The sequence below is a fragment of the Aythya fuligula genome, chromosome 3, assembly GCF_009819795.1.
Source record: "Aythya fuligula isolate bAytFul2 chromosome 3, bAytFul2.pri, whole genome shotgun sequence".
Classification (NCBI taxonomy): Eukaryota; Metazoa; Chordata; class Aves; order Anseriformes; family Anatidae; genus Aythya; species Aythya fuligula.
Window position 1 is genome coordinate 99,379,101 of NC_045561.1, and position 26,900 is coordinate 99,406,000.

Below are 26,900 nucleotides of genomic sequence, written 5' to 3' on the forward strand. Positions count from 1 at the left end.
TGCTAATGTTAGCAGAACATTTTAAGATATTAAATAAACAAAAAACGGTGATGTAATTCCTTGTGCTAAAAGTTTTTCAAAAGGAAAAAAAAATGTACTAATGAAAAAAGAGAAAAGGAACTACAATTATTTCTGAAAAATAATATGTTGAGTTTCTAAAATATATTCAAGCACATGGCTACAAGTCTAATTTAAAAGTAAAATTTACAATATGAAAGAAGTTATTTATAGCATGCCTTACAATTAGTTATAAGATGAAGGCATTTATTTTGTCAATACTAATCTCTTCTTTCTTCTAGATGAAAGTGTTCATTATTTTGGGAATTTCAGCAGCTATAGCCTTCACAGCTATTTTCTTTTCTTTCCTTCAGATAGGCAAAGATGTCCTCTTTGGTAAGTAATAGATAAAATACCTGTTATTTCCTTTTGTCAGTGATTACTATTAAGCTGTAAATACACTCAGACTGCAGACAGTTTAGCAATGGCAGTTTAGCTTAATCTTTTTTTTATGTGCAAAATACACTATCTGATTTTTGTAAGAATTATTTCATGGGTGCTTTCTTTTAAAATGCAGGTTTGTAACTTGCCAAAGGAAAACATTGGATGTGCAATGTATCTGAATTATGTATTCTTTGAGTAGGAGTGATTTAACTTTCTTAGTAGCATCCATACATCAGATGTAATGTTTACAGGCATGATTGATGGATTTCTTTCCCAGAGTGCTGATCACTACGTTTACTAACCCTGGGCTAGAGTCAGTTGCTATGGGATGTCCCACCAGGCATCCTACAGCTGGCCCACGATTATGCACATCTCCAGTGGGTCTGTTATCCACTAGCACCTTGCAGATAGTGGGGGGATTTTACAGCATCTCAGGCTGCAGAAGTGCCTATGTTCAAACAATAACATCTCACCTTTGTAAATACTGGAGCTATTAATCTGCATCTGTTCAATCTAAATCAGTGATATTAATAAACTAGAAATACAGTAAATAGAAGATTGAATTTTAAGAAAAGAATTTCACAGAGACTGATTTTACAGTGAAGTAGGGCAGAGACTGTGAGGAAACAGGATTTTTCAATATTTACAATTTCTTAATTTTATAACTGCAGATATGGTTTGGAAGGAAAAGTTATTAGGAATGTTTTAATCTCAAATTAGGGTAGAATTACAAATAAAATAAAATGATATCCAGATTATTAAAAAACAAAACAAGAAAAAAAAATGTACCAAACCCACAAGACATTGCTTTAGATGACAAATCTATTGATCCCTCTGGAACAGGGGACCAGATCTGTTTTCCATAGTGACTTCTCCGATTTTTCCGTATGAATCATCTAGAAAGAAAGATATAGATTAAAATGATTTTATATTTTATGTTAGTTAATAAAATAAATAAATATATTTGAACTGTTAAAAAAACTGGATAGATTTCATATGATTCTTTTATTTTTATAGGGAGTGTCCTTCGGTTTAACGGGAACTATACACACACACACACATACCAAAAAAAAAAAAAAAAGATAAAAAAATAGCAAGAACTGCATTTCTGAAAACACTGCATTAGTAATAAAATCATACTTCTAAGTAGAAAAGAGAGACAGTGTAATTCAGGTATAACAAATGGATTTTCTCTTCAAGATTAGCATCTAAGTCAATACCACATGATGAACATTACTATGAGAAAATTATATTTTGAGGTAAAACTCATAATGGTAATTAAAAATCCTGCAATATTAAATTCTAGTATAATTTTATGGCCTATGAAGATCAGTCTTGATTTTTAACTTAGACTCCCAAATATTTTCAGATGTAAGAAATCTGAATGATAACATTAAATGAATCATATGAATATTTTACTTTATGCAGGTAGAAAATAAGTAAAATAACTGAAATAATGTGAAAATATTAGTGAAATAATTGAAAAATAAAATACTTGGGTGGTGACAAGATCTTTAAGACAGTGAAGCAGAATTTTGCTTTGGAAAGCTTATTTCTCAACAGACTTATTATTTTCCCTTCATCTGAGCACCTCATTCAAAAAAAATGGATCACAGAAATAACACAACATGGACTACCATTAAGATATGACACCAAAAATTGCACTGTGCACAAATGATGAGCAATTGTACAGTAATGATTGTTAGTAATCATTACTTATGATTCATTTACTAAGAAAAAGTGTATTGATCCCAAGGAAAACAGATAGAAATTAAGCCATGGTGTTTTAAATATAACTGTTTCATTTAATATAAAACTAGATCTACATGAAAGGGGAATAAATTATATTCTATGATATAAGCATGCAAAATAGCACAGATGAAATATTATAAGGTTCATCTATTGCTTTCCATCAAACACAGGTGGAAAAATGTGAGGAAAAGGGCTTTCATTGGTCACCTGTGCCAGATCCCAGGTGGATAATTTTGTTAATTATGCCTGAATATGGACTTGAGTTCCTCAAGTGGCTTAGGCCAGCTCATGCTACTTCTGAGGGAAGCTCAGATTTGTCCTTTCAGTCCAAGGACAGTTTAATGCAAAATATACATGACGCCTAAGGGGCATAATCATATACACATAACACTACACTTTTCAGCTGAACTTGTAAGGTTTGGTACTGCATGATGTACATTGATGGAATTTTGCTGGAAGAAAAAGAAGGAAGGCCTACCTGCTCACATTTTATAATCACAGAATCACAGAATTATCTGGGTTGGAAGAGACCTCAAGATCATTGAGTCCAACCTCTGACCTAACACTAACAAGTCCTCCACTAAACCATATCGCTAAGTTCAACATCTAAACGTCTTTTAAAGACCTCCAGGGATGGTGACTCCACCACTTCCCTGGGCAGCCTGTTCCAATGCCTCACAACCCTCTCAGTAAAGAAGTTCTTCCTAATATCCAACCTAAAACACCCCTGGTGCAACTTTAGCCTGGCGCAACTTTAGTCTTTCATAAACTATGGAATAATTGTTTTACTACTTTTCCCTTATTTTTCAGAAAGGTCAGTAGCCACAGTGTTAAATATGGAGATCAGTTTAATGGGGAAAAATACATATAATTTAATATTACAAGCCTCAATATTTCATAAATGTTAGTAATTGAATAAATGTTATTGAAAAACATTTTCTTTTGTTTTGTTTGTTTTCCTGTTGAGAAGAAACTGAAGATAACTGCATTACTGAAGCTATCCTGAAGGGCTCAGATCTGGTGGATTATGCTGCACAATATACACTGAAAAGGTAAAAGAAAAAGAAAAAAAAGGTTAAGGATTTATTCAGCAAAAAGCTTTCATAACAGATTTTTTTTTTTTTTATCAGACTGTTTCTTTGAGAAAGCATATAATGATCCATTATATTTATGATGATCTGTAGCAATATAACATTGTGCATTATCACCACATGAGTTGCTGTTTTAAAATGTGAGAAAAAATAGAAATATGAAAACAAATAGGAATGTTTTTCTGATCTAAAGAAGACATCGCATTCATGAATGTGTAGCTCAGAAGTTTCCAATTTTATAGATGTTATGTACCTGTGAGCAATAAAATATTGCTTGAAACATTGCACTGTGCTCAAAAAATAAAAGTTTCTCTTTACAGTGCAGATTGAGGTGGGAACAACACCTATTGCCTTAAATGCAATTGAAATTGTTGAAATGAGTCTCACATTCCCCTTTCCATCTAAAACAGATGTAATGAAAAAGGAAAGGAAATAAAATATTTATCTTGATGGGTAATAAACAAATTAAAGAAAGGTCCTTCTGCTTAAGTTATGCTAAAAGAGAAGCACACAGTGAATCCTTTCCAGGAATGATGAAAGTGCCTCTGGATGACTAGCCAACACTTCTGTGCTATCCAAAATATCCAGTCTTCTCTCCTGTGTTCAGAACACATGAGCCAAGTTCTAGGGGTGCAGTCACTACCTTTTGCTTAGACTTTTCTAAAGGTATTATGCTGTGAGGACTTATCTGTGTGTTTTGAAAATGAATCACAATTTGTGGGTGTTTGCATAGACAGAACATTTCAAGTGCTGTGGCTGCTCACTACATACAAACTCAAGTGACTTTAATTTTCTATCATTAGTACATTTATGACAATATTGAGGTACTCAAATTTTAGAAAAGTAAATCTCAGCCTTTCAGTGGAAAGGTTTCAGCGGAATAGAATTAGAGGCAAAAGTGTCCTATGCCTGCATGAGGAGTCTGATATCCATGAGAATATCACTTGCTCTGTGTTGTGTTAGCTGATGTAAAATCTTAGGACTGTCAATTTAAAAATGATCATTATCAGAAGTGAAAATTGTATTTCCCTTGTGTGCTCTTATATAATTCAATTCATTGTGGCCAATTAAGTAGAGCAGTGAATTTCATAAATGTCATTGGAAGTTTTAATAAAGGCTGGTAAATGGGTTCTACACCTGCCTCTTAGACCTTGGCCCTTTGCAAAGTACAGAGGACTGAGCTATTGTCTCATCTGATTATTATAGTGAGAAGGGAATGCGTTTAAATCCTTAAATTAAATACTTCTGCATTTTCATATCAATTTAAAACTACTAAGGCTTTTCCTCCTTTTTAACAAAGAATGTTGTATACTTGAATTAAAGCTTTGGTCAGCATAAAGACTAAAAACAAGAAGGAAATGCATCTGGCTGCATATTTCAACGTCTGAAAGTTATAGAGGTCACAGTACTGTGAAAACTCATTTTACTTTGGCTTACAAGTAATTGAAGAAAACTACGGTGCAATACAGATGAGCTCAGTGCTGTCTTTGAGACTGAAGAGCTAGTTCTGAGAGGAAAAGTCAGCTTGTTTTTCAGGTTAGAATGGGAAAACTCATAATCATTCCATGTACAGTAGTCCAACCTGATGTTCATCGAATTCGTGATCAAGGGGTCTGAACTGCAAGCTACAGAATCAAAATAACTAAATTTCTTCTGAGACTTCAGTTTAACCTTGAATTGTGATTGAAATGGACAAATATGTTTCCTCACATCAGCTGTTTAATATGATCACTTAAATTCTTCAGTTGTTTTTTACTACATTTGAACTAGTCCATTTCACATTTTAAAAGAATCTGAATTGTAAAACTCCCAACTTCAGATTTTTATTATTATTATTATTTATTTTTTTTTACTGGCCCCTGTCTACTGCCGATTCAAAAGGACTATCTATAGAAGGAACCATCTATGGAACCATTTACGTGCACAAGGAAAAAGAAAAGCATTTTCCAAATACATCATTACAGTTACATTTGCAGAAACTTATTGAACATCATCATTTATTTAGTGCCACTCAGGTCTTAAAGCAAGAATAGCCAGATGCATGCACATTTCAGGAAAGAATAAATGATATTCCCTTTATTCTGTACACTGCTGCTGTTTTCAGAGATTTGAATGGTGGCAAGTGTGTAAGGCACAGTTCAGGTTAGAAATCTCTAGTTCAGGTTAGAAATGTCTAAATAAATTTTAAGGCAGAAAGAAATCTCTGAGAATTAAAATAATAATAACTAATTATTAAAAATAATTAATAACTCCAGAGATGGAGACTCTGCAGCCTCTCTGGGCAGCTTGTTGCAGTGTCTAACCTCACAGTAAAAAGGATTTTTTAAGTGGAAAAAAAGTCATCTCATCAGACTTGAGCTACTTAAAGGTAATGTCAGGCTTATAATCAACATATAGCCACGTATGTCTAATGAGCTCTTGCTAAACTAGGTGCTGAAACTTTGTATACAGCTAGTCAGTACAAGCCAGGTGTTTGGACCCTTTCTGAGAGATGTCTCTAATTGTCATCTGCAGATAGCATCTAGACAGCTGTGGTTGTCTCCTAGGTGGAAGGTCAAGTTGAGAATCTACTTAAAATCATAGAATCATGCCAGTTGGAAAAGACCTATAAGATCATCTAGCCCAACATTTAACCTAGTACGGAAGTCCACCACTAAACCATGCTACACATTTCTTGAAAATCTCCGGGGATGGTGACTCAGCCACTTCCCTGGGCAGCCTATTCCAATGCCTCACAACTCTCTCAGTAAAGAAATGTCTCCTAATCTCCAACCTAAAACTCCCCTGGCACAACTTGAGGCCATTTCCCCTCATTTTACCACTTGGTGCTTGGGAGAAGAGGCCAACCCCCACCTTGCTATAGCCTCCTTTAAGGTAATTGTAGAGAGTGATAAAGTCTACCCTGAGCCACACTTTCTCTAGGCTAAACAACCACCGTTCCCTCAGCCACTCCTCACAGGACTTGTGTTCCAGGCCCTTCACCAGCTTTGTTGCCCTTCTCTGGACATGCTCCAGGGCCTCAATGTCCTTCTTGTTGTGAGGGGCCCAAACCTGAACACAGTACTTGAGGTGTGGTCTCACTAGAGCCGAGTACATGGGGGCAATTACTTTCGTAGTCCAGCTGGCCACACTACTTGTGATACGAGGCAGGATACTGTTGGCCTTCTTGGCCACCTGAGCACAGTGTTGGCTCATATTTCAGACAGCTCTCAACCAATACTTCCAGGTCCCTTTCTGCCAGGCAACTATCCTCAGCCTGTACATGGGCCTGTTTTGCCCCAAGTGCAGGACCTGAAATCTAGCCTTGTTAATACGGTTGGCCTCAGCCCATCAGTCTAGCATATCATACTTGTAATGACTGAGGTGGTCTTTGATATTAAATGTCACATAAAAGACTACTCACTTAGATGTCTCTAAATGGAGAGTGCTATAATGTGACTATTCTGAATAAGGTCTTCCCAGACACTTTGTGCTGCCCGCTCTGTCCATGCCACCTTTCTGTCTCATCCTTAAGGCTTTGCACATAGAACTTTCCTCTCTGTTTTCACACCACATCCTTTGATACCTTAAACTCATAATATTTGGACTCAATGATCTTTCAAGGTCCCTTCCAACCCCTTCAACTCTGTTATTCCGTGATTCTGTGGTATACCCAAAATAGATAAATACATCTATCAATAACTTCTGAAACAATATGTTTTAAAAAACTTATTTTATTTTATTTCAATTATAGAAGTATCCAAGGAAAGGGAATATCAACTCCTACCTTGCTGCTGGCTTTCTCAAAATTTCCAGAACAAGAGAGTCAAGATATTTCCCAAGCAGCTGAACGAATGGAAATGTCTATTCAAGCGCTGAAACAAAAAGTTTGCCAGAAGCACAAACGTTCATTGCATCCAACTGGTAAATATAGTGTGTTGACATTGGCCAAAACCCCTGTTGATTTCTTGAATATTGTCTTTTAGATTAAAGTAGTATTAGTTACACTTTTATTTTACCTTAGGCACGAGTACATATCTTGTCCACACCTTGGGGCCAGGATGCCTTCTCTGCTGTTCCTGAAAACACCTCACATAGCCACTGTTTTACATTTTTCTTTACTGGAGAGTTGGCTGCGTTCCTATATTTGAGAAGGGCAGCACTTTGCTATTGGCATCCTGTATATTGCATATCTGCAGTGTCACAAGCTTCTTGTTTACAGAAAAATAACTATCTTCCCCAGTACTTTGGGTTTAGTGCTTCTGAGTTCTGGAGCTTACAGATAAAATAATATGATTTCCAACATTCTATGGCACTGACATTTTGAAATACACTTCCTCTGGTCATAGGTGGCCTTAGTAATACCCCTCTTTTAGGAAAATACTTTCTTATTTCCAAAATCAATTTAATACTGCATTGCTGTTGCACATTTCTTACTTTTTTTTTTTTTTTTAATTTTATTTATATTTTAACTGCTTTTTATTTAAAATGGATAAATAACAGATGGTACTCCAGAAAGTTCAACAATATACATTTGTCTAAGTAAAGTAAAATTCTTGGTGCTGCTAATTCAAGATGAATTTCAAGATGAGTTCCTGGTATCTGGAAGGCTCAAAACCCAGACATAATTTTATTTATTTACTTTTCTTCAAAATGTAATTCCTTCACTTAAAGAAGTATTAACTAGAGAATTATAATTTGTATTCTCTATTTCCTTATTGTAGCATGACAATATTTTTAAGATATGAAAGTATTAGAGCCTTATAAAGCTTCACAGTTATCTCTGTTCTTTCTTCTTCCTTTATATTTTTCCTTGATGAAACAACTGGCTTACTAATCTAACTGGATATTCATAGAACTAAAAATATATCCATCTGTATGTACCCGTATTTATATATATATATACACGGGCACACATAAAGATACAGTGATCTTTCTGCTGGTTCAGTTTCAAAAGAACTTCCAAATCACAGACAAAACACACAAAACTCTTGTCAATTTACAGAAGTTTCCAGTTTACATGGAAGATGAATAGACCTTATATACATTTTATGTGCCATGACAAAGAGTAGTTTTCTGTGAAGCAAAGCATCAAACTGACTTTAAAGAAAACACGTGAATCAATACCTAAGCAATACAGATACCAGAAATTGCATTCTTAGTATGACTTTGAACCTGAACTAATATGGAAGTGCAGCCATATCCACAAGTTTAACATGAGTAACAAGTACATAATGGAGAGGTTACATAGATGGTCAAACAGCCCATTCTTCCTTCACTGTCACCCCTACCTTGCACAAATTCTAGTTGCTCAGCAGAATATTCTTGAGCTAATTTGACTCTTAAATCTTTGTTTGTTTGTTTTTCTGGCAGGCCTTTTTTTTTTTTTTTTTTTTTTTTTTTTTTTCTTTGGTTAATGGACTTATTCAGCTTAGTTCAGGGTTGGATGGGCAGAAAAGACAAGTGGTGGGACTGGGTAATGTACAGCAGCCAGTGGGCAGTAGGGAGACAAGAGTCAAGTCAGTTGCTGCCTCTACAATTTTTTTTTTTATCACGTGAAAGTTGCAGTCAGTTGGAAATGCAAGATTTCTGAGTTTGGGAAGGATATTGTTCCTCTTACATTTGCACCTCTACTTCCAGCCTGACATACCTATGTTTACATACATGTGAGCTAGAGAGAGGGTGCCAGCTCTCTGGAGCTCACAGGATAATGTGAATTTGCCCCTTGTCACTTGGATACCTGTCTGTGATCCCATTACTAAGATATGAACAATATGCAGCCTGTTTTTCTCTAACCTTCAAATGCTGCTTAACAATTTTATGCCTCTCCCACTCCACACTTAGCTACATAGTCAGTTGGTCTTGCTTCAAATTTTTGCAGTTTTCCAGTCCCATGTTTTTGCTCATTAGTATATATATTCATTCCTGAATGACATTTTTTACACCTTTTTTATAAACAGAGGGACTGGCCAAATGATGTGACCACAGTACGGGGAAAGAAGGAAGCAGAGAGGAGAAAATTAAAGGAGAAAAAGGAGCAGGTCAATCTCAGGTCTCAGCTATGGTTGGACCCTTGCTCTCTACTCATGAGATGATAAAACTAGCTCTTTGCTTTCATCCCATAAGCCCCTAAGACTACTTTCTGCAGTACATATCACTAAGTGCTTTTTCCTAGAAAGAAGAAAGAGTGCTGTAACTGTATCTGTCAATAATGTCTTTTCTACTGCAACAGTCATATAGCAACAGAGCAAATTGCTTGTTTGGGTTCTTCCTTACAGATCGTTTATCAGCTGATCTGCTTACCATGATTGCTAACATTTCTGGATGTCTGCCTTATATGTTGCCACCAAAATGTCCAAACAATTGCTTAGCTAATAAATATCGTCTCATCACTGGTGCCTGCAATAACAGGTATGTATTATAAGAATTGTGCCATGAAAAATCCTTCTTTCTTTCTTTTCTTCTTTAAACTCAATGATTGACATTTACTTTTTTTTTTTTTTTTTTTTTTTTTGCCTATAAATGTTGAGAGTGTGACCTCAATCATGTAACTTTGGCATCAATGTCCCTCTAAATGAGGTGCCCTGAAAGCTCCTAGGGGAAGAGCCACTTCATCTAAACTTTGGTACACTATTTTTTGCAGACAGGCTCTTCCTTTGAAGACTTCCAAGATTATGTAAGGAACTTTACATTTATGGTAGACCTATTTAGTAGATGCTTTTTTCTACACCAATTAATCTGACTGAATTCCAATCCAGCTTTAATTTTTCATTAAATTGGATAGAATAGTATAGAATGGGAAAAGTATTTCTTCACATTGAGCAATAAGAAAATCAAGAAGATTCTAATTTTTGCATTTTTTTCATAACCTTAATACTTAGCAAACACACATCTGAGAATTCTGGGTGATATTTTTAGTTTCATATATTTATATAAATAAGTTCTGAATTACTATTATTTATTACTTTTACCTACTTGTATCCAAATATAAGTGGATTGTTTATTGCAAAACCCAACCTAACAGATGCAACTATATTTTCAGAATCCTCAAATGCAATGAGGATGCAAAATAGAGAGTAAGAGTCCTTTCAAGTATAAGAGTAAATGGTATTTATACTTAGCTTCTGGATACATAGGGATAGGGTCACAAGCTGAAAGGCAGGCTGCAATGTTACAAGGCTATAGAGCTGTAGATGGAAGGCCATTAGTAGGTTAAGGCAGTCTGTAATGTGGTGAATGAAGAGTGGTAAAATTCTGTGGTTTTGTTATTCAATCAAACTGTCTTCTTAATAGATTAGTCAGTTTTCCTATATTAGAAGTCATTTGTATGAAATGTGCATGATAAGCTCTTTGTTGAAAGGACACAACCTGGTATGCATTGATGTTATAAATCTATGTGGATATCCATAAATTCGTTCAGGCACCCAGGCACTTGCAGAGTTGCTTGGAATCTGAACTAACAACTAATATTATTATTTGCACTGACAACTTCATCAGACCTTGAAAATGTTGGCCAAGCAGCTGAATTTAGACACATGGCTGAAGCTTTTAATTTGCTGGCACAGCTGCTATAGTCTTTCTCCATCTCTGGAGGGAAAGACACTATGATGTGAGTAAGGTAAAAAATCTTTTTCTCTTTGGTGACTCTAGTAATAATACCTGGATATGTATAGAGGTTTCTAAAATTGGCCAGAGTAACTGTGATCCACTGAGTCTGGTTAGTCTAGTCTAGTGCTGTGATTGCCTAAAGTATGTAAGGATAGAAAATAATATAAATTGGCTCAAGGGAGAGGGGATGTCAGGGAAGATACCACCATCAGAAAAGATACCACCATGAAGATACCATCCTGACTTCTGGATCGGTCAACAGGCTGAGCTTCTCTTTCCCCTCCTATTGGGATGACTTTGGGTGAGTTTTAAGCACTTGAATAATCTCTAGAGTCTGTGCCTTTTAATGTTTTAGTAGCCAGGCTGTACACCTGAGTATTTCATGCATGCTAGCTTGCTTTTGCAGACAGTAAATTATCGCCAGCGATCCAAAGAACCTGTGTACCTGTTGCTGTAATAAATTGCACTTAATTGCATTGATTCTAGCCACGATAATTCTCATTTAGCATGACTAGAGTAAGGGCATGTTAAGCTGTTGGAGAATCCGTGATCGTGATGGTTCAGTACTCTGAATCCGACCAGACCCATAAGGGTTAACTGGCTACACCCCTTTAATGCGACCCCATGTTTTATGCTTGTAACAAACCAGTTTTCAAAGCTATCACTTACATTTGGTGGTATTTTAGTCTCCTTGCTATAAATGTCTGTAAAAAGTTCAAGGTAACAAAAAGCCAAAAACTATGACTTTGAAACCATCGGGCCAGATCTTATCTTAGTCTAAAGCTTGAGTCTCTTGAAATACCTCAAGCTTTACTGAAATATATCTGCTGGAAAGGTCCATTATACTACAATGTAATCAACATACTCTATAATGTAAGCCAGCTTCAAAGACTTCAAACATTAAACAAAGTAGTAGTCTGTATTTCTTGGGAAAACAAGCAAACAAACAAACAAACAAATAATCAAACTGAAAATTTAAAGCTGTATTAGTGATTTTAGTCACCCAGCAGGAATGTGCAGCTGTGCTTCTTCAGGTCTGTTAATCTTGCATTTCATGGCTTACATTTAAAAACAAAATTCAACGTGGAATTAATTGTTTACATATAAGAAAAATCTAGTAAATATATTTTAAAGTGAGCATGGAATTTCTTTACAGATGTTTTGCTTAATCAGTTTGCATATCTGGGACAAATCAGCTCAACTGCAATATACTTATTCTTCAGTACCAAGATTACTTTATTTTAGTGTGAAATTCCTGGAACAAAGGAATAAGAGAATAGCATAAACATAGCCTTCTATTAAGAATATCAACAGGACATCAAACATGCCCAGATGCATCATTATGCACATTCACTTGCACATCTTCTATGTGTCTGAAGACATGCATATGAATAATAAGCAAAATAAATTTACAATATTTTTATTGAACAAAGGTACACTCTTTTTACTCAAAGGTACAGCTTTTGTTTGTTTATTTGTTCATTTTTATGACTAACTGGCATTGATCTTTGTGGGTTTTAATGTTTAGTGCAATGAAAGGGATTCAAAGGTAAAGAAATTACAGATACTAAAGGAAGAGCATCTCACAGTGTAATTAAAGTCACCTAATCTTAGATTTCTGAGGTCTATGTCTACTATGAGGTTGCATCTTTGGTTGTTCTTGATAGTGAGAGATAGGACAGGATGACGGGATGGCACATAGGAGTTATTTTTTTGGTTTGATGGGCAGGAGTTTTGATGACTGGATTACATTTTTATGACTAACATTTGGGCATCTAGGAGGAATTTTATCTGTAAGTTTTCTATTTTACTGTTGTGACATTAACTATTTGTATGCAATTCTAGTATTTAACAAGTCAATGAAAAGTCCCATTTCCCATAAACAGAATGTATCATAATCAAATCTGACTTCTGTATAAAGTTGTATGGTACCGAATTCTCATTATTTCATCTGCCCTACATAAAAACTTTTTAACTCATGCAAGATTCCTAGACATTATCATGTCTAATATAATAATAAAAAAGGCATCGGAGAGGGGTTTCACTGAACTAGCATTCCAGTGAGCTGCTAAAATATAAAAGCAATCAGGAGAAAAATCACTAGTTAAACAGTTAAATTAACATTTCATTATTTTTAATTGAGTAAAATAGCACTACACTCTGTGCAGTATTTTATGTAATTTCCATAAAGACAAATCAACCGTAACTAATTTGAATGCTTTATTGAAACATACTTAAACCTTCAAGTGTGAATTATTGTAGATAATTAAGTGTATTACTGTACCATATAACTTGGCAAATTGAATCATTTCAGTATGCTAGAGATCGATGAAGTATTAATAAAATAATTGTTCCCTCTTTAGCATCCCAATAGACATATAAATGTATGTTTTAATACCCTGTATTTCTGTATTTCTATTAACTGTCAGAGAATATTTTTAGTTCTGTGTAGCTCACTTTATGATTTTGATCAAATGGGTGTATTTCTCAAATAGTATTATTTCTTATTAATATCTCTATATATTTAGCAATTATAAAATCTATTGAACAGCCCATGTAAAACAAATGGACAGACAGACAAACAAACAAAAGCCATAAAATATTCTTTTCTTAGGGGAAATGCAATAGTTCATGATAGACTGAAAATTAATTGGGTTAAGCCCAGCACTTACTGACTAAACTCATTAATAAAAAGGACCAGGAATAATTTCCTGGCCCCCAAACCAGAGATTACCCAACTGTTGTCTATATGTACTCTTTTACTCTTAGACTCTTGTCTAAACCATTTTACTTCCCTACCCTCTTCCAAACAGGCTGGCTACAGGATACCAAAATGCCCTGCCCTAATCCCAAGGTGCACCCAGCCAGGTGCCATTTGCAGAAATGCTAATTGATGTGTGCCATAAACACAGTATGGTTAGTGTTAACATATCAATGCATGAGCTTCTGTGTAGGCCTTCCAAAAGCTGTAGCCAAGCTGTTAATACAGATGCAACTGTATTATGGGAGCACTGCCATTGAATTCAGCAATTTCATTCCCCTTTCCTGCATACTGTCTCCTTACGTTTTGTTAAATGACAAAATGTTTTGTTACCTCTGTATGACTAGTATCCATTTTTCTTTTAAACTTTTACCTTTACTGTAGGGTTCCTTTCTATTCTAAATCTGGATTTCTTATTGCTCTAAACAAACATCTTTTAAAAAAATGCCAGAAAAAGCTCTTAAGAGTATATCTGACCTCATAGGTAATGTGATTTCATTATCAGGAGATCATAGCATGAGCAAGTATTTCAAAGATATCAAAAGGTAACCAACATCAACTAGAAACATAAGTCAGACAGACTTATGTTAAGTTAAATTGAGTTAAATTGTTGTTGGCATACACGAAGACTAATAGTTGATGCTTTTCCAAAGACCATTATACAAATATCTTACTACAAGGAAATGTTGGCCTGTGTTGATAATTATTTTATATTCGTTATTATACAGTGATTAAAGTTCTTTTCAAGTGTTTTGTTGATTGGTTGGTTGGGTTTTTCTCTTCTTCTTTTTTCTTTTTCCAGGGAACATCCTAGATGGGGAGCATCCAACACAGCCTTGGCTAGATGGCTCCCACCAGCCTATGAAGACGGACTCAGCCAACCTCGAGGATGGGATCCCAAAGTTCGATACAATGGAGTCCAGCTACCCCTGGTTAGAAAGTACACCGTTAGATTATGTGAAATACTGGCTATAACTATATCTGCCACCAAAGCCATCCATTTCCATCAGTAACAGGAAAAAAATAATAATAAACTGGGCCATAGTGGAGAACAGGCAGGGCTTACACCAGTCACAAGGCAGCAGGTGGGGATTTCTAAGCCTAGACGAAAGGAGGCCTAGGATGGACCTAGTCACAGACTCCCTGTGCTGAAGAGGCTGAAGTTACCATCTCCACAAGGATATACATTGACAGGGCAAGAGACAACAGTTACAAGTTGCTCCATAAAAGAAAAAAAAATTATTCTGACAATGATTAAATGTCTCAGTAGGCTGCCTAGACTACTGCTGGAGTATCCCCCATGTGAAATGCCCAAGACCTGGATTGATGGGACTCTGAATAACTTAGTCCCTTCTTGTAACAGAAGGTTGCACCATGCAGTCTCCAGAATTTCCTTCCAACCTAGATTTATTTTTTATTATTTTTTTCTTCTTCTCTTTATTCAGGGAAGGAGGACCACAGCAAAGACAAGGGTGGGTGTTAGCTAAATAAATATAAAGCACATACAATATCTGCAACATACATTATGTGTGTATGAATGTATACCACCATTGCCTCCTAGGTTAGGATACCTTAGCTGGAAAGAATCATAGAATCATAGGGACCCATGAGGATCATTTTGTCCAACTCCTGATACCACACAGGTCTACCCAAAAATTCAGACCATATGACTAAAAGCATATTCCAACACTTAAACTCCTACAGGCTTGGTGACGTGACTACATCCCTGAGGAGCCTGTTCCAGTGCGTGACAACCCTCGTGGTGAAGAACCTTTTTCTGATACCAGCTTGAACCCACCCTGTCACAGCTTGACTCCATTCCCCTGGGTCCTAAAGTATTACTATCAAACCAGAATTTCATTTTTTTAGAAACCCCAAGTTACTGACTTCAGAGGACATTGCAATATTTATGAATTTTAGCAGCCTATATACTTATAAAATAACAGGATTGCTTTAGAGGAAATTTTGAACAAAAAATATTTGCATGGAGGACTGGGTAAAAAATTCTCCAGTGCAGTGTGCAATGATTTGAACTGGATTTACTATTTCTGGTTTGTTATCATTGCTTTGAAACATGACTTTTAATGCACTCAAATTCTTGTTATTTTAACCACTGTATGTTTAATAAGGATAAGAAAGAGAATTTAGTGTTAATGTCACCTGCAACTCACGTTATTAATTAAATAACATTGTCTCTAAGCTGCATAATTTAGTGCTTGAAGATGAAAATCTGACATTTGCACAAGTAAATTTCCAGTAGATCATACAAGCTGCCTATATTTAGATTCATTAGAGTACATTCTTGTGAAGTCAAACACACTAAACCAAAACTTGCATGATTGCACAAAATCTGGTCAAACCTGATCACCAGCAAGCTTCTCTGCCTTAATTTGAAGATAGGATAGAACTAGTGCCACAGATGTTTTTCCTGAAATTATTTGCACAATTTCATCTTTTTGTACTTTTAACTATCTACACATATCCTTTAAAAAGCAACAAGAAAATAATGCGGAGGTAAAAGATAAGTGTGAGGGTCATTATAAAGTGATATTCAAACATAGCATAGCTGAGGAAGTTAACAGTGGTGAGAAAATCTTACAGTAAGAAAAAAAAGTTTGTGTTTTGTGACCACCAAAGCTATTCAAATAATGATATTGAATCATAATTAGAAATATAAGTCCTTACTTATATTTCTGATGAATGCCATGTATCTCCAATCTTGGCAGTTTCAATATAAATCCTGATGTTTCTAAGAAGTCCCATGTTGCTTCTTGTCCTCACCAATTATGTTTAACCTGTCTTATGCATTCATCATATAGGCCTCATATTTATTACAGATTCTGTGACTCTTTATGTACTGCCCTTTCTTGGGGTTTGTCTCCTAAGTGATGGAACATTTTGCAGCATGAGGGAGAAATCTGTGGATAATAACAGTATCCTAATCATCACAAACTGCTGATTTTGCTCAAATGGCTTCAACTGAGGACCAGTGTAGGCTGAATGTGTGATGTAGATGTCTCCATGTTCCCTCTCAAAGAATCTATGCAGTTTTCACAGAAGTGCCGCAGAAATATATTGCTGCTTCTCCCTACCTGGAAAAATGAAACAGAACTTCTTGCAACCATGCCTGTCTCCTGGGCTGTATAAGCTGCTCCATTTACTCATGGAGCAGCCCAGTGCCCCTGTGTATCCACAGTATCTGAGGTTGCCCAGCAAAGTCCATTTGTTAAAGGAAAACAGAATAAATAGAAAGAAAACTTTTAAGCTGTCTAAAAGAAACATGCAGTTTTCAAAACTATCTGGAAAGGAACAGATCAAAAATACACTGCCACTGTTCATTTTGCAATATATAGAAAAATTCAGCTGAAACATCTTGAATCTGCTTGTGGCAGAGTTATTTCAGCTCCTGAACAGAAGTAACAGCCTGTCATACGTTGGATTTTGTTGTTTTTTATCTCTCTCTCTTTTTTTTTTTTTTTCCTTTAAGCAAGCTATTAAAAGTACTAAAGTACTCTAGGGAGTACTGGTGGGGGTGGGGTGGATAGCTTTTATCACTGCTCCTCCAGCTTTATAGTGTTTTATCATTTTATAAGAAATAAATAAATCCTACGTAGCACTCAAGGTAATTTATTTCTTTTCCCAGGTTCGTGAGGTGACAAGAAAAATTATTCACGCATCTAATGAGGCTGTTACTGAAGACAACTTATATTCCGATATCATTATGGTGTGGGGACAGTACATAGACCACGACATTGCATTCACACCACAGAGCACGAGCAGAACCGCCTTTCTAACTGGAATGGAGTGCCAGATGACATGTGAAAAACAAAATCCGTGTTTTCCAATAAAGGTAAGATTTTAAATGAATTTCTTCAAGAAAAATTCCGGACTCTAAACAGGTAAGTAATATAAAATACATTAGAGATATGCATACACTAAAGTAATTGCAGGGGAAATGGATAGATCATCAATAATACAGCATATGCTGATAGAAATATTGAAACCCAGTGTAATTATTAAATGAAACAGGTAAATATTTAAATTGTTTTACAGAAATAACAAACTACAACTACGGTATTTAGTACAAGTATCATAGTTTTCTACCTCTCAACTTTATGATGCAAAGAAACCTTATTAGTCTCCCCCCAGTGTTATTTTTCTCACACTTCAAGGTTTCAAATTCCACTGAGGAAAATAGGGAAGTAGTCATAAATAATTCTGTTTTTAAATTGCCAGCCAGATAAACTGAAAGGAACTTACCTTTACTCACTAAAAGCAAAGATATTTCCAGCAGCTAATGCAAACTTTTGAAGAGAGCTACCTTTTCAATGTATGTATAAAATGATCCTCAGGGAGTTGCTGAAACTTACATATATCACGTTTGCTTTGGGTAGATGTAAAATATGAATTCAAAGCTTGTTAGAGGGTTAGAAGGAAATTGGTATAAATATAAAATCCTATGTTCTTGCCTGATTAATTTGGAAACAGACGTTCTGCCACTCAAAAAATCAAGTAGCAAAGTCAAATCACCTTTTTTGTTTGTGTTTCTCAGAGACCAGACTGTCCATCTCCTCATGCTGTAGGAGATCCCCATGCCCATCGCAGCCCTTGGACTGATGCCCCAGTTTCTGTCCAGAGCAACCTAAATTACTTTCCTTATTGCTGAAGTTTGGTTACTGACCAGCTTGTCTATGCACTGAAGTTTGTGTAGGGTATAAGTTCCATCAGAACAGAAAACTCTTATTCCCTACCAAATTGATAACTAACTGAGAAGTATAACATAGTTTCCCTTTCCCTTAAGTGTATCATTCCACTTCCATTACACATAAAGAAAAATATTCTGCTTGCTGTAATGGGAACTGAATCAGTTCCTGTGTTGAAAGGTGGCTCATCTTCCACTCAGCAAGATAATCTAAAATTCAGGAAGGCTAAGTAAAATAACTGCCTGGAATTTTACCACAGACGGGTAAATGTTTTCTCTCTTATCCAGCAAATTTGGATTTTTGAAAGTTGGCAGTCATAGCTTGAGAGAGTTCAGAAAGAGCACAGAGATCTTAAAGAATCACATTCTCAGGACACATCTGAAGTATCCAATATATGAATGACTGGTTTTTAATAGTTCATTAATGTGACCAGAGGAACTACTTCGTGAACATTGAAACAAAATGCTAATAATATAACTAGAACTATATCCCCCTAGAACTGATTTTCTCCTGTAATCTTCACTAAAGCTAAAATCCATCTGATAAATATTTGGAAATCAGCCATGGTTACTTTCATGGAATCATAGAATGGTTTGGTTGGAAGGGACCTTAAAAATCAACTAATCCCAACCCCTCTGCCATTGGCTGGGACACCTCCCACTAGACCAGGTCACTCAAAGCCCCATCTAGCCTGGCCTTGAACACTTCCAGGGATGGGGCATCCCTTTCATACATTTAATATTTTCATATAAGTCATCCCTTTCATACATTTAATGCTTTCATACAGTCATCCTCTATATGAAGAAACTGCATCTGGTTTCCAAAGTCAGTAAAACTGATAGCATATAGTCCATCCATGCAAACAGAAAAGATGCCATTTGCACTCTCGCTGTGTTCCTAGAAAGAGGCAGTCAAGGGAAAATTCATCCATAAGGAGAGGACAAAAGTACTTCTCTGGGCACTCTGAGCCATAAGGCCTCTCTGGGTGTTTCACCAAATAAAACCAGCTCCTGCCTGCACATGTTAGGGAAGCTGTCCAGAAAATATTTTGAGTCAATGCAATTTAATGACAGTTTGGAAGTTGCAGTAGAACATATTAAGAATGTGTAGGTAACAGGAAAGTTTACAATTTTCTGTTCTGGCCATTTTCATAGTAAAAGCTATACAGAGACACCCAGTAATTCTCACACCAAAGCTATAGCTTCTGGTAGAGCCTGAACATCTATTTTTGGTATCTCTTTGGAATCCCATAGTATGAAGAAAATGAAAAAAAAAAAAAAAAAGTTTTTATGTGTTTTTCAGCAGCCTGACACATGGAACTGAGATGCTGAGATAACCTGTCATTCCACAGATGATTATTTCAGATTGAGGCTGAGATAATCATGAGGCATTAGAAAGACTTATTGTCTTTATTCAGTATTAATTACATTGCTGACATTAAGATAGGCATAGCACATACACATAGTCAGACTCAATCCTGAAATGCTTTCATTCAGTTAGTTCAACTACAGAAGAGGTGGAAAAGAAAAAGAAACACGGAAAAGTGAGGAGATTTGCAAAAGGTGATGTGTAACATGACAGGTTCCTGTCTCAGCTACAAATGGATTAGTCTGTGCACTCAACAGCCAGCAAAGTGAGCACCTGCCTTTTTCCTGTATTTCAGAGGTAAAAACTCACTGTCAGATGGGGACCCTGACTCTTCTCTAAGCTTCATGTCCCAAAATACACGTTTATGTCTTCCTTGCTGGCATACTTACATAAAACATAAGCTAGTTTTTTGTTTTGTTTTGAGTACTGCAAAAATCCTATTAAAAGGATGACATTTGCCAAAGGAAAAAGAAAAAATATTTAAAAAGATTTTTCTTTAAATGCAATAATGGTTTCGACATCATGGTACCCTGAAACAGTTAGTGATTCCTACACATCAAAAAAAAAAAAAAAAAATCACTCCAGGCAGATTTAAACATACAAAACAGTTAGCAATTAATCAGTTTAAATCAACATGTAGCTGTAGCAGGAAAACTATTGTGGCCAGAGAGGGATTTTTTTTTTTTTTTTCTGACTTTTCCCCCTCTAAAACTATACAGACAAAGAAAAAAATCAATATGAATATTCTTTATCAGTTTTGGAGAAAAATGTAATTCTGTACCTATTTCAGCAGAAGGTTTTTATTTTTCTCAGATTATTTTTGATGTCATTTGAATAATAACATACAGAATCTGTCATTTGCACATTCAGCTGCTGGCTGCACGTTGCTTACCCCACGAAAAGGGAAAGTACTACATTATGCAGTTCTGCCAGTCCCTTAATGTTCATTACTGCTGCTTTTCTCCACTGGGGCACAGAACAATTTGAATTGAAATTACAGAGGCAGTTAACCAAAGATTAATCAGTATGAGCTTCATTCACTGTTGATATGTTTTGTTGTGAACCTCACTGCTTAACAACTTAAAGGTGGCTCATACATTTTTCCCAGTGATACCTGAATTCTTCCAGGCTTTCCTGATAAATAGAAGAAGGAGGCACTCAGACACATACAACATTGCAGCTGCCAAGTTCATGTATTTGTAGTGTGAGACAAGCTTCTTGTTTATATTATCAGCTGAAGAGAAAAAAAAAAAATTGCAAGGGACTTAATCATAGAGAGAAATATTAAGTGGAAAACCCAAGGAAGTAAAATTACTGATTTTCACTGATCAGTGAAAGAAAGAAAAAGAAATTATGTATTTCCTTCAGAAATAGCCTACTTTAATTTGTTAAAACCTAACCAGTGGAAAAATATTCATAGAAGTTCTTTACCAAACAAAACTTGAAAAACAAATGAAACCCTTTCTTAAACGTTCTGTTGATATCAATCCCTACTGGCTCAAGTTCTCAGTAATAAGAAAAAATTACTTGGCATAATAAGTAAGGTAATAAAGTTGTTAAACAAAGCTCATTAATTCCATTTGAAAGTTGCCCTGTTACTTTTATCACTGTTAAGGAACTGTTTGAAACTTCTGGTTCAGAACTGGTCCCTTCATTGTTAAAAGTACAAAGAATAAATTATATCATTTTATATAGCTTTTGAAATATTCACTGTCACGTGCCAAAGAGTTTTTTCAAAAATGAACAGCAAGCAAAATAGAAAGAAAAAATATTAGCTCAGGGGTCTGCACAAAATATTTTTTATTAGTCAAATATTTGAAGACTTATTTGTTTCGAGCTATTTAAGCAGCTGTTCTAAGTGTTATCTGTACCTATTTCATATTAGCCTGTTGATAGGAAAACACTAGTTTTATACTTGATGAAACTCAGACTTCATTTTTTAATAATTTTAACTGATGTTAATCTTTTTTTTGAAACTCATGGAACTGACTCACAGCTATGGCTCATTGTGTTGCTGCACAATGAACTGTTGTTAAAATTTGGAAATAAAGCTCTTTTCTGAAAAACAAAGTTTATAAAGCCAAATATGCATTAGATAATGAAGATAGATTTCAGTCATTTTGAAACCTGATGATTTTTGGTATAGTGTTCTTTGAAATAGAATTGCTAGCCTGAGCTTTTCTCTTAGATATCCTACCATGCACATAAAACCTTTCTTGCATTTCCTCTTTCTCCTCCCTCCAACATCTCTGCTCCCCTCCCTACAGCTGTTAGGGCTGTACATACCACTTTAAGTACTCTCCAGTAGCAAAACTTCCAGCTTTCTGATTTAGGCTGTATTCTACCCTTGTGTATTATGTGTACCTCAAGATCCCATTAGACAATTCTCACATGTCTTTCCCATGCCCTTTACCTGCATTTGGAATAGTTGACTGAATGACAGGTTGGTTAAAACCTCTGATTAGCAGACAAATACTGGATCACCATTTGACCTCAGTTTCTTGGTTGTCTGTGGATCAAAGGGCTGGGAAGAGTTTCACTTCAGAAGGACTATAAAAAGCAGTCTTTGCTTTTTATAAGGACAATCAGAATTGCAAGACACTTGCAAGACAGCTTTACCTGTAAAATAATGTGGGGGAATGCTTGTGGAGGACCAACAGAGTGAATAGTTATATATGTATTTTTCAATTAGGAAACCAAATTAAAATAGTATAGAAACAATGCTTTTACGGCATGCTGCTGCAGACTGACACTCTTCATTATATTTTTATGTACACATGTAAACCTGCAGTTTCATTTGGAGTTCAGTACAACATAATTTGACCAGATGTTCACATCTCCACTGTGATACATTTTGTGAGGAATTTTAATTGTGAAGACAGGAAAATTCAGGCATAGAAAAAGGGTTACCTCAGTAACCTGATCTTATGCTAAAGGTTTTCATTTTATTATTTTTTTCTGTCTTGTCTTAAAAATAATTGATATATATTTTCACTTCAATCTGAGAGGTAAGAAAATGATCTCTGTGAGTTTAGAGAATGTCACTCCAGTAGATGAGATCTGGAGGACAGATGAAAATGGAGATGGGACAGAAATATTTACACAAAACTTTAAACATCCACAGCTCTGTTGCCTATAGCTCAGGAAATACTTTTTTGTTACACAGGTAACTGCCAATGACACATTATCCACAGGGATGGATTGCCTGCCCTTCTACCGCTCATCTCCTGCATGCAGCACTGGTGATCATAGTATTCTTTTTGGAAATCTGTCGGCCCCAAATCCAAGACAACAGATAAATGGTTTAACATCTTTCCTTGATGCTTCTACTGTCTATGGCAGCACCCCCGCTGTTGAAAACAAGCTGAGGAATTTAACAAGTGAAGAAGGTCTTCTTAGAATAAACAGTAAATATTATGACAACAATCGGGAATACCTACCCCATACAGACCAGGTCCCGTCACCATGTGCACAGGACTCAAATGCAAGTGAAGATGAAAGGGTTGAGTGTTTTATGGCTGGGGACAGCCGATCAAGTGAGGTGACATCTCTGGCAGCCATGCACACACTGTGGCTAAGAGAGCACAACCGCCTGGCCCGGGCCCTCAAAGCTATCAACAGACACTGGAGTGCTGAGATGGTCTACCAAGAAGCACGGAAAATTGTTGGAGCTCTCCATCAGGTGGGATGTTTAGTTGCTTAACAACATGTTGCAGTGTTGGTTGCAGTGTAGAGCAGAACCAGTCACAGAAGTTCAGATATGTTTCTGAGTGGCTTAGGAGATCATATGAGCTTTTCTGTGCCAACTCTTTCTGTGCTTCCACTTTGGCATGTTTAAAGTTCACTCTGTTCTCCACTTTCCTGAATGCAATGTCTTCCTCCTTGGTTTGTTCATATCCCAGATCTGAGTGCTCTGATTTTAATGGCAATTTCTACTCTGCTTCATCTTTCTGCAGATTTCTCCTGTGTCTATTTTGTCTGTTGAAGTCTATTCCTTTTCAGATGCATTTCTTTGCAATTTTGGTGTTTTTAGGTTGGTTTGTTTGGTTGGTTGGTTGGTTGGTTTGGTTTTGTTCCTTTGGTTGGTAAAGGAATCAATAGCTCTTTAGCTATGTTTCTCCATTTGCATAGTGCCTAAAATATTTATTTTCTTATAATAATTATATAAAGAAGTAACTTCCCTGTGTAAAAAATGCTTGTGAATTCCTTAATGCTGTATTAATATATAAAATTCAAGGTCTAATCTAGATCTCTATAGGATATATTTGTATAGGAGGCAGGAGAAATTAACATGCAAAAAGTACATAAAAGACCATAAGAATGTTTATATTACACCTGTGAATAAGAAAATCTATTCCTACTCAGCATTTTCTCTCTTTCTCTTTCTCTTTCTCTTTCTCTTTCTCTTTCTCTTTCTCTTTCTCTTTCTCTTTCTCTTTCTCTTTCTCTTTCTCTTTCTCTTTCTCTTTCTCTTTCTTTCTCTTTCTCTTTCTCTTTCTCTTTCTCTCTCTCTTTCTCTCTCTTTCTCTTTCTCTTTCTTTCTCCTTCTCCTTCTCCTTCTCCTTCTCCTTCTCCTTCTCCTTCTCCTTCTCCTTCTCCTTCTCCTTCTCCTTCTCCTTCTCCTTCTCCTTCTCCTTCTCCTTCTCCTTCTCCTTCTCCTTCTCCTTCTCCTTCTCTGTCTCTTCTATTATTTTTTTTTAATTTTATTTTATTTTCCTCACAGTCACAGTTCATGTGCTCATTGTGGACAGCTTCTGCTCCTGCAAATACAGCATAAACTGCAGTGATCAAGCACGGTTCAGTCAGAGGAGCAAACTGATCAGACAACGCTTCATGCTCAAACAGCCTCTTTTACTTCCAAAGTTCACACCAATCCCTTCTTTTCACCACCTTTATCCCCATTGCTGAATACACCAGTGTTTCACACATTCCAACAGTCACCAGTGTTTTACACATTCCAACAATGCAATTTTTTAATATTGCATGCATGCCAAGTTTTACACAGTCCCCTCTTCTCCTTGCATCCCACCATGAGTCCTACCTCCTGTTAGCCTTATTTCAAATATAATCCTGTTAGCACTCATTTAGCTTGCCCAACATTCAGGTGACAGTTTCTTTCATTGTCTCATCTCGATGGGTTTATCCTCGAGTTTGGGGTATGGCCACTCTCTTTGGTTGCCTTAGAGAACAGCCAGTCCCTCAAGCTCCTTTTTGATAGTTTGGGTACTCAGGTTACTCCACCTGGCATTGCTCCTCTGATCTTCACCAGGACTTTTGCCTTTATTCATCATTAATGTTATATCCGGACCAGAATAAATTGGAAGCTAGATGAATTTCATATGCTTTCTGACTATTAGAAAGAGGTTATTTGGTGTCAAAAAATGACAGTTTTGAAATTAAATTGGGGAAGAGGTAGGAAAATATCACTATTACAATAAAACACATATCCTTTCTTCTGTCAGAAGTTTTAGTTAAGAGAATATGCATAATACTTCCTGTAAGAAACCACCTTCCTTCTCTGGTGTGTTGTTATTTGCACTTAAAGCCAGATAATTTCAGAAAAATAACATTAATTTAATTTAGTCAGTCCTTTTGAAAAAATTGACATTCTTTATATATATATATATATATATATAAAATTTATTTTAACTATGTCAGCTCCTTTGCTGTACATGTGCTCTTTGCTTAAAATAATTGCACTTAGTCAAAATGGTTGTTAGTATTTGTTAGAAGAAAAGTGGAAATCCAAAAGCAGACTTCTGTGTGTTCAAGTACTTCTGATCTATGTCCAGTAGCATTATGGCCTGAAAGAAAATACTTTGTGCAAGGCAATATGCTCCATAAATCTGGGCTACTCATTATCTCTACCAGTATCACAGTCTAATGAGATTTGCTTATGGCTCATTAGAATTGTGATTCAGTTATATCTGGCTAGTTCAGAGATATTCATTTAAGAGAGATAATTGGAGTATCTCTGTTAATGTGGTATGCTAACCAGCACAGTAATGACAGCTCTAGCTGAAGTTACCTTGAAATCTCCACTCAGCTATTTCAGTTGCTACACATTTCTCAAATTCTCTCTTTTTGGAATGAATAATTTCAAACATAATTTTTGCCTGCTGCTATGTAATTATAGGGAATTGAACAAAAAGCCTTCCTTTTCTTTCTAGAATAAGGAAATAAAAAAAAAAAATAATATATATATAGAGAGAGACCATGCTTTTCCTCCTAGATGCTTTCTGACAGCATAAATAACTCTAGTGGCAAGCATTTAATAGTAGAAACCTGACAAAGTTACTAAATATAACAATTGCCTGTTATTGTCATGGACAAAACTGACTTTTTGTTTGCACTGTTGGCATGTTTCATTGGTAAGTAGTAGTTTATATAAGCCATAACAGTGGTTAATTCCATTCTTGTATTTTATGTGAAAGACACATACTTAACTCTACACTATACTGCAATATGCTATAGTAAAATATATATACCTTGGTTTATACAGTGTTTTGTGAAAAGAAAGAAACAAACAAACAAAATACATTTTTTTTTATTGTAATCTGCTTAAAAAAATGAAACCAGCTCCTTGTTTCAGTTATTCTTATTTTGACCTGAGACAACAGAAAGAGCAGAATTAGGACACAGAATCACAAAATGGTTAATGTTGGAAGAACTCCTTTAAAGCTATTTGAGGGAAAATAGTTTACATTTGTTTTTCCTTTAAACAAAACATTTAGACAAAATAGGAAAAAACATTCAGCTATGGAACTGCTAGTCTTTACATTGCTGTTCCATATATATGTGGTTTGCAAGTTGAAACTGCATGCATGTGCTGGTTTTGTTCTGATGTGCTGTTTGGATTGTGAATGCCAAATGAAGTGGCACTAGTCAAAGAGTGATGCAAGAGTTTCACAGATCAGTTTGATTCAAATTCTCTTTAATTTATCATGGTTTCAGAGAAGAATCTCTGAAATAATGGTGTTACTGCCAGTTAATCCCACCTGTAGCTGACAGTTACATTTAGTTTTCAGTTTGTAGGGTTTTTTTTTCTCTTCCTTCTATATCTTCTTGTGTTCTCGAAGTATCTTACATCCTTACTTCTCTGCCTTATACTTATGGGTGGGTTGAAAATTGGTCTCTTAAGTAGCTGACATTAACTGAAGTAAAATTATAGGGTTCAACATGGCTAACGTGGATGAA

At 35.7% G+C, this 26,900-nt stretch overlaps 1 protein-coding gene across 1 annotated transcript in view; it reads left to right on the forward strand.

The window, feature by feature from the left end:
- Positions 1-299: 299 nt before the first annotated feature.
- The window catches only part of TPO (thyroid peroxidase), a 41,053-nt gene continuing 14,452 nt past the window's right edge, over positions 300-26,900 (forward strand). Inside the window, 8 exon segments of the mRNA XM_032185194.1 lie at positions 300-393; positions 575-625; positions 3,164-3,245; positions 7,018-7,187; positions 9,542-9,674; positions 14,435-14,564; positions 17,276-17,482; positions 22,870-23,385. Coding sequence (XP_032041085.1) covers positions 300-393; positions 575-625; positions 3,164-3,245; positions 7,018-7,187; positions 9,542-9,674; positions 14,435-14,564; positions 17,276-17,482; positions 22,870-23,385 — 1,383 coding nt within the window.